The sequence below is a fragment of the Manihot esculenta genome, chromosome 4, assembly GCF_001659605.2.
Source record: "Manihot esculenta cultivar AM560-2 chromosome 4, M.esculenta_v8, whole genome shotgun sequence".
Taxonomy (NCBI): domain Eukaryota; kingdom Viridiplantae; phylum Streptophyta; class Magnoliopsida; order Malpighiales; family Euphorbiaceae; genus Manihot; species Manihot esculenta.
The window spans coordinates 753,268-761,652 of NC_035164.2; the positions used below are offsets into that span (position 1 = coordinate 753,268).

The following is an 8,385-nucleotide window of genomic DNA, read 5'->3' on the forward strand; positions in this document are numbered from 1 at the left end:
TAATAAAATAAATTATTATATCACATTTATTTAATTTTAAAATTTGACTATATATTATTTTTAATAATTTTAATTAAATACGTAATTATACTTAAAATTTTAAATCTTTATAAGGTTTAAAATAGGTTTAGTAAAAGAATTAATAAGCAACTACCAACAGAAAAAAGATGATTAATTATTGCTACTATCGTGTGCGTCACTTCATATATAATTTTCCCATCATAGCTGTTCCACCTTTCAATTAACACAAACACACCTCTCTCTCTTTCTCTCTCTCTCTCTCTCTCTCTGTGGATGTGTTCAAAAATGGAGTTCGGAAGTGTATTGCAATTTCTTGAAAACAAGAATATTTTGGTCACTGGTGCAACTGGGTTTTTAGCAAAGAGTACGTATCTCATCTCCCTCTTTCTTTCTGAATATTTAAGGTTTTATTATTAACGTTGTCTTTTTTTGCTTTTTTGTCTGTGGATGCAGTTTTTGTGGAGAAGATATTAAGAGAGCAACCAAATGTGAAGAAGTTGTATCTTCTTCTAAGAGCTGCAGATGCTAAGTCTGCCTCTCAAAGATTACACAATGAGGTAATATTCAAGAAGAAAGAATGTATAGTCTCAAGATTTTTGCATTGAAAATTAAAAAAAAAAAAAGAAAATATCTTCCACATCCTCTATTTTTTTTCTTCTTTTTTCCCTTTCAACAGACAAAATTTAGGCTGAAATTACGTTCAAAAAACATGTAATTGGTTTTTCTTTTTATTATAATTTATATTTTTAATAAGTTTTTATTCATACTTTTTTTTTTTTTTTACAGGTTATAGGAAAGGACTTGTTTAGACTAGTAAAAGAAAAGTGGGGAGCAAATATGAATTCTTTCATCTCTGAAAAAATAGTTCTTGTCCCTGGAGATATATCTTATGGTGATGAGCTTGGAGTAAAAGATTCCCATTTGAAGGAGGAGATGTGGAGAGAATTGGATGTAATTGTTAATTTAGCAGCTACAACCAACTTTGATGAAAGGTAATTAATTAATTAATTTTAATTAAGTGATTTTCTTCTAATTAATTAATAATTTGATATGCATGCAGATATGATCTTGCCCTTGGTGTCAACACATTGGGAGCTAAGCATGTCTTATGCTTTGCCAAAAAATGTATTAAACTCAAAGTTCTTGTCCACGTATCAACTGGTCAGTAAATACCATCTTTTTTTTTAAAAAATATATATAATTAACAAAAATTAATTAATTAATTTGATATATATAAAAAAATAAATTAATAATGCATATTTTACTTCAGCATATGTTTCTGGGGAGAAGGCAGGATTGATACTAGAGACACCTTATAAAATGGGTAAGACACTTAATGGCGTCTCTGGATTAGACATTGATGAAGAAAAGAAACTTATCGATGAAAAATTAAATGAACTGCAAGCTCAAGGAGCCACTGATGAAGCTATCAAAGAGGCCATGAAAGATATGGGCATTCAAAGGTTCCATTTCTTAACATTGTTTTTGTTCTCTCTTTAAACCCTTCATTAAAAATAATAAAGAGAATTTCCTATTTAATTTCTCTCTTTTTATATATATATATATATATATATATATATATATTTAAATAGAATTAATTACAAGGTGATAAAATTTGGCAGAGGTAGGTGAACAGACATATAAACACATTTGACAGTGACCTTACTGGTTTAATTGATTGAGATATATTTATAATTAATATTGCATAAATATTCCTTAAATAATTAATACTTATTTGATTGAAAATGAATGTGTTAGGGCAAAGGTCTATGGATGGCCCAACACATATGTATTTACGAAAGCAATGGGAGAGATGGTTGTAGGACACTTGAAGGGTAACTTGTCTGTAGTTATCTTACGTCCCACCATTGTAACCAGTACTTATAAAGAGCCTTTCCCTGGTTGGGTTGAAGGAGTTAGGTATGTTTCAGTAATTTTGCTTATAATTATTATGATGAGAAAAATATATATTCTATTTGATTCTTGAGAAAATTTATGAACAGTAATATGAATCATGATGCTGATGAAGATGATGGTGGGTTTTTGTTTTTGGTTGCAGAACAATTGATGGTTTGGCAGTTGGTTATGGAAAAGGAAGATTGACTTGCTTTCTTGGTGACATTAATGGAATTGTTGATGTGGTGAGTTTTTAAATTAAATTTGTGATTTAAGACAGTTTTAAAATAAAAATTAAGCTGTTGAGTTTTAAAAATAATTTACTCGTTTTTTGTAACTCAATCTGTGCAGATACCAGCTGATATGGTGGTGAATGCAATAATAGTATCAATGGTGGCTCATGTAAATGAATTATCAGATGAATCAATAATCTACCAAGTGGGTTCCTCAGTAAGACATCCTGTTAGGTATACTAATCTTCAAGATTATGGTTTAACTTACTTTACCAACAAACCTTGGATTGGTAAGGATGGCAAACCTGTCAAGGTCGGAAGAGTTAAGGTCTTAGATAGCATGAATAGCTTCCGCCGATACATGGCGTTGCGCTATTTACTACTGCTAAAGGTTCGTTTCAAATTCAAGACCTCATATTTTTATTAAGAAATCATATATGATCTTGAAAAATAATCGTTTTTCTTAATAATAATTCGAACAATAATATTTTGCAGGGACTAGAATTGGCAAATGTAGCATTTTGCCATTATTTTGATGGCATGTATAGTGATCTCAATAGGAAGATCAAATTTGTGATGAGATTGGTGGAGCTTTACAAGCCATACTTGTTCTTCCAGGGAGTGTAAGTTTATTACTTCACTATGTCTTGATCAATAATTAATTAATTAATTAGATAATTTTATTATTATTATTATTATTATTTTTTTTTTTTACAGATTTGATGACATGAACACAGAAAAATTGCGAATGGCAGCTAGAGAGAACAATATAGAGACAGATATGTTCTACTTCGATCCAAAATCCATTGAGTGGGATGATTATTTTATTAATATTCACATCCCTGGTGTGGTAAAATATGTTTTTAAATGATTATTTTACTTGAAAAAATTAGAATTTACATATAATTAAAGTTGTTTGTTATGCAAGATATTAAATTGTATTTGCATTCATTTCAAAAATGTGTATTTAATTTTTTAGAAAAATTAGAATATATGATCATTTCGTTGCTTTCTGCAAGACTAATATGTGTATATAGTGTATCGTATTTTTATCATAGACTGTGATAAAATTTACAATGAAATTTATTTTTTTTGAAAGTAAATCTACTGATAGTATTAATAAAATTTCATCAAATAAATAGAGATATCATTCCATACACAGAGATGATTATACTTAATAGATTTTTTAGTCAAAATATAAGTAGTTAGAGTAGTATTACGACGAATCCATCTAACAAATATTAGTTTTAGAGTCTAACAAAGATTTACAATCATTCAAAATCAAACTCTTGCATAAGATAATTTGGCAAATATGCTCCAAGTCCATGTCTAAATCCCAGATAATTTGGCAAAAAGCTCCTCATTCTTTCTTATCTCTCGAACATAAATCATTAAAATCTTCCGAAAAAAGTCACAGAAAAGAGTTTCTACGATATAAAGTTCGAATAAGTTTCCAAAACTGACGTCGTCGTTGCGATTCCGAAAACTCATAATAACTAGTAAACCTTTATTGAATATCACCTTCCGAAACAATAGAATCAATAAAATTTGAAAAAAAAAACCAACTACAGAAATAGACATATAACTCTTCCACATTAACGAAAAATCTCATCCCAATCCTTATCTATTGACTGAGAAGCAACCATCAAAATATAAAAAGTTACGAAAAATTCTATATGAGAACTAAGCGTTTTTGTTTTCATAAAAAATAAAATGTATTAGATTGTATGTGAGAAATATCACCACTATACATAAATAATAAGTGACGATCAGAATATTTCTGAAACTCTCAATAAGGATAACAATATTTTATTCTTTATCGATAGTCAATTGACGCAGATTGTCTTTCATGGAAAAGGGGAAATAAGAAGATAAGTTTAAAAAAGAGAAAAATGTGAGATTATCGAGTCACAAAAGAACCACATAGGAAAATTTGCATCGAAAGTAATTTTTAATAATAATTTAAAAGTAATTGCGAAGTAAGAGACTGCACATTTACAATGAAATTTATAACAATTAATAATTAAAATAAAAATTTATAATTTAATTATCGAGTATTATCATTATTTATAAATATTTTTTATATTTTTAAAAATTTATTAAAATATCATTAATCTTTACTTTCATTAATGGTTTAGCCTTTTTATCTAATTTTTTTATTTTTACCATTAAAAAATCACAAAATAACTAAATTATTCTTGTTAATTAATTCTATCTTCTTCCTCAAGTCGCCAAACCTTTCTTGCAATTTTAACAAGACTGTAGCAACCCCACCCCACATCCAAAAGGAATGTTAGCCGTCCAACCATTCTCTCTACCAAACTGATGCTCACCGAACTCTTTCTCTCTAACAATGTATGTCAATAGCCTCAACATATCAAATTACATCTTTTTTTCCGATTCGCACATCAACACCACCACCACATCATATTGCGATATCTCTTTCATTTTCTCTAAATTGTGCATCAACAACTCCACCACACCAGATTGCGACAGTTCCTTCATTTTTCTTTAAATTTATACGTTTAGTTCTGTATTTAATTTGTTTTTAAATTGAATGTTGTATGTATAGATTAGACCTCGATATGAGGCTTTGTCTCGGTCGACAGAAATCTGCTCAATGTCGATATTGCGGATGGATATACATTGGCATATTCATGGGTTGCTATCGATTGAGATAGTGGGCAAGCTTGGAGATTTGAACTCATGAACAACTATTGCTCTCTTCTTTCCTTTTAGTAGTGGGTAGGGCTGTTTGTCGGTTCTTGTTGCAATCAATCTCTCCTTTGCTTCAAATCAATTTAAACTCTTACTTCCGTATACAGCTCTTAATAAGCAAGTAACTTGAATTATAGGTTTGGTTTTGGTGATTGAATTTTAAACAAGTTTCTTATATTTAAATTTTTTTATTGATTATAGTTGTTTGATTCTATATATTATTTTTTTTTATTTGAGATTTTATTGATATTTTTGAATTTGAAAACTGATATTACTTTTGGATTTATAAATTTAATTAAATTGTTATTGAAGTTAAAGTTAAGAAATAATATTAGTTTAAGTTGGCAAGTGCGGATCCACCATACAAAAGAAAGTTTTGAGTTTTAATTTAGAATTCTCTTATCATCAGAAGAAAGAAGGGGTAGTTTAGTTTAAGATTTTAAAAATTTCCTCACCGTTTATCACAGATTTAACGGAAAAAAAGTTGAAATTAGATAAAAAAAAATTATTTTGTTAACGAAAAAAATAATGACATCTTAATAAATTTTTAAAAATGAAAAAATTGATTTGTAAATAATGGTAATATTTATATACTAAATAATAAATATTTTTAATTAAAATTATAATATTAAATAATTTTTTCAGCACCGAATAACTATTTTATGATTCTGAATTCGTCCTCACACTGATGCACTAAAGGATTTATAAGAACATTAATGAATGATTCCACATGGATACATGGAATATATATATATATATATATATAATTACAAATCAAAAGTATTTTCTAATTAAAATAAATCAACTAATAAGTTTCTTTTTTTTTAAAAAATTATTTTTAATTTTTTTAGGCACATAAAAAAGAAAAGATTTATTAAGAAACAACTGTTAAATCAAATCTATTTCCACTTCGCATTGCATGAATAAACCTTATAACAAAACTTATCTTATTAAGAAGAGATTTACAGTCAAGAGCGATTAAACCAAAGCTTAATAAATCTTGAAAATGCAGGCCATTAAGAGCTTGAATCACTTGTAAACTATCAGACTCCATCTCCACATTCTGCCATTGTTTTCCTTTAACCCAGCTAAGCACCTCCCTTATGCCTACCATCTGTCTCTCTTGGGTTCAAAACACCTTGCATAAATTCAACTTTACAACCCAGAAAAGCTTTTGATTAATGATCACGAGCAATAAAACCAATACTTGTACCTGAGTTGGCTATTAAAGAAATATCTAAAAATTAATTTAAAAAATATAAGGGTTTTTTATATATAACTACAATATTAAAAGTTCAATTCACATAAAATATGAAACTTATTTCTAAATATTATAATTATTTAGAGATCAATTTATAAAACTAAAACCATTTATTTCAAAATATACTTAGGAATTAAATTATAAAATATAAGAATTTAGGATTAATTTTAAGATTTTATCTCTAAATAATTATAAAATATAAGGATCAATTTGAAAAATTATACGGACTTTATTGTAAATTTAATAAAACTTTAAGGGCTATATTGATTTAGATTAAAAATATATATTAAAAGGTATTTTAATCATTTTCATTCAAGTGAACAGTAGGTTAACTGATAAGTTGATGCTAAATACTAATTTGTAACTTTTTTAAATGTCAAAAATTAAATCATAAGATTTTAAATATATAGAAATTAAAATAGATATCTCATTAAATTATAAGATTTTAAATATATAGAAATTAAAATAGATATCTCATTAAATCATAGGAATTAAACTGTAATTTAATCATGTTATTATTACTTTTTTATCAACAAAATGCTTTGCAAACCACTTACAAGAAGGAAAAACACAAGAACATGAAAATATAAGCTAAAAAACTCTTTACTACGCACTTATTTGGCAATAACATTTGAGATAGAATTTAGTATTTTGATGAATGTTAAGAAATTTGTAACGACCCGAAAATCGGACCACTACCGGCGCTAGGATCCAGATCGGCTTAAGGCCGCCGGGACCCGTAGCAAGTCTGACATAACCTGTAAACCTGTTTAATCCCATACATGATCAACAATATACATAAAAATTAAAACTTTTCTTTCATACATTTTCTCATACACCAAACTCAACCTGTACATGCACTAAACATAAACATAACCATAACCTTGACCCCTCTGTGAGATCTCATCAATGCCCCCAATGGGTGGCATAACATGTGTTGAGTTGGTTTACATCTGCATCATAAAAGATCTAGGATCATGCATTAAAAGGGATACCTTACACATAGGTCAAGCACAACCTATAATCCTCAATATCATTACATTACATAACTATTCATAACTTTACATTATCTTACAATTTATCATGTCCACTTTCTATCTATTACAAACATATGACTTTACTCTTCTTGACTTCTCTGTCTAGCCTGTACCTGCAATCCTAGGGGATGAGGGAAAAGGGGTGAGCTACTAGAGCCCAGTGAGCAGAATAATGAAAAACAACATTTAAATTCTCATGCCATCATGTAATGCAACACATCACAACAAATCACATCTCGGATGGTATTGTCACCAATAGTCCTCTACATTCCAAAGTGCCGGGACGTAGAATGGGTCAACCGGTCTTTCTCTTAACATAACATAACATAGCATTCCAATGTGCCAGGGACGTAGAATGGGTATAACCTGGACTTTCTCTTACATCGTGCCAGGGACGTAGAATGGGTACAACCTGGACTTCCATACTGTATCATGCCGTAACATCATCATATCATATGAGGACTAAAGGATCATCCAATAACCGATCCACATCAACATCATAAATGCAATGCAACATATTCGTGAATTCTAATGCAAACAACCTAATTCATCACATGGCATTCATGATGCATGAACATGCTAAAAACTTTATAATTTATTTGCTTTAAATCGTAAAGGTTTATTCTACTCACCTCTGGCTGAAGCTCTACTGACTCAGAAGCAGCTGAACTCACTGCTGGGGTCCTCGGTTCCTCGGGTCCGAATCTACACAGGTGGACTCAAATGAGGGACCAAAACAACTAGAACATAACTCTAAAAATATCCCCCAAAAACCCCCTAAAACACCTCAAAACAATCATGCAAAAACATGCAAAGGAGGGCTGAACAGGGCACTTTCGGCGGCAGGTTCGGCAGCCGAAAGTCCCTCCAGAGCCGAAAGTCCCTCCAGAGCCGAAAGTCAGATAGGTTCGGCGGCACCTTCGGCGGCCGAAACTCTCAAACAGAGACGAAAGTCTACTTTCGGGGGCAGGCTTCGGCAGCCGAAAGGCTTGCCTCCCCAGCCATGTTCGGCGGCCGAAAGTCCTTCGGCTGCCGAACCTGGTTTCTGCCAAAGGGCAGAAACTTGGCTCCTCTATGCATATTTGCCTCCAAAACTTCCAATCATGCATAAACCTATTCTATAACACACATACTCAAGCATACAAGCTCCTAGGGGCTTCAAACCATATAAAACCCCATCTACAACACATCAAACAACACAAACCCAACATACATTGCC

General features: G+C 30.2%; 1 protein-coding gene across 1 annotated transcript; it reads left to right on the forward strand.

Moving 5' to 3' along the window:
• Window positions 1-225: 225 nt before the first annotated feature.
• Window positions 226-3,150, forward strand: LOC110613265 (fatty acyl-CoA reductase 3). Its single transcript, XM_021754310.2, has 10 exons — window positions 226-385; window positions 475-578; window positions 808-1,013; window positions 1,082-1,182; window positions 1,292-1,484; window positions 1,780-1,941; window positions 2,081-2,162; window positions 2,269-2,541; window positions 2,646-2,773; window positions 2,868-3,150. The coding sequence occupies exons 1-10, from the start codon at window positions 295-297 to the stop codon at window positions 3,019-3,021; spliced, it is 1,494 nt and encodes a 497-aa protein (XP_021610002.1). The 5' UTR covers window positions 226-294; the 3' UTR covers window positions 3,022-3,150.
• Window positions 3,151-8,385: the final 5,235 nt, after the last annotated feature.

Coding starts and splice junctions, on each gene's coding strand:
- LOC110613265 (XM_021754310.2), top strand. CDS start 295: ATGTGTTCAAAAATGGAGTTCGGAAGTGTATTGCAATTTCTTGAAAAC. Junction 386..474: donor AACTGGGTTTTTAGCAAAGA/GTACGTATCTCA, acceptor CTGTGGATGCAG/TTTTTGTGGAGAAGATATTA. Junction 1,014..1,081: donor ACAACCAACTTTGATGAAAG/GTAATTAATTAA, acceptor ATATGCATGCAG/ATATGATCTTGCCCTTGGTG.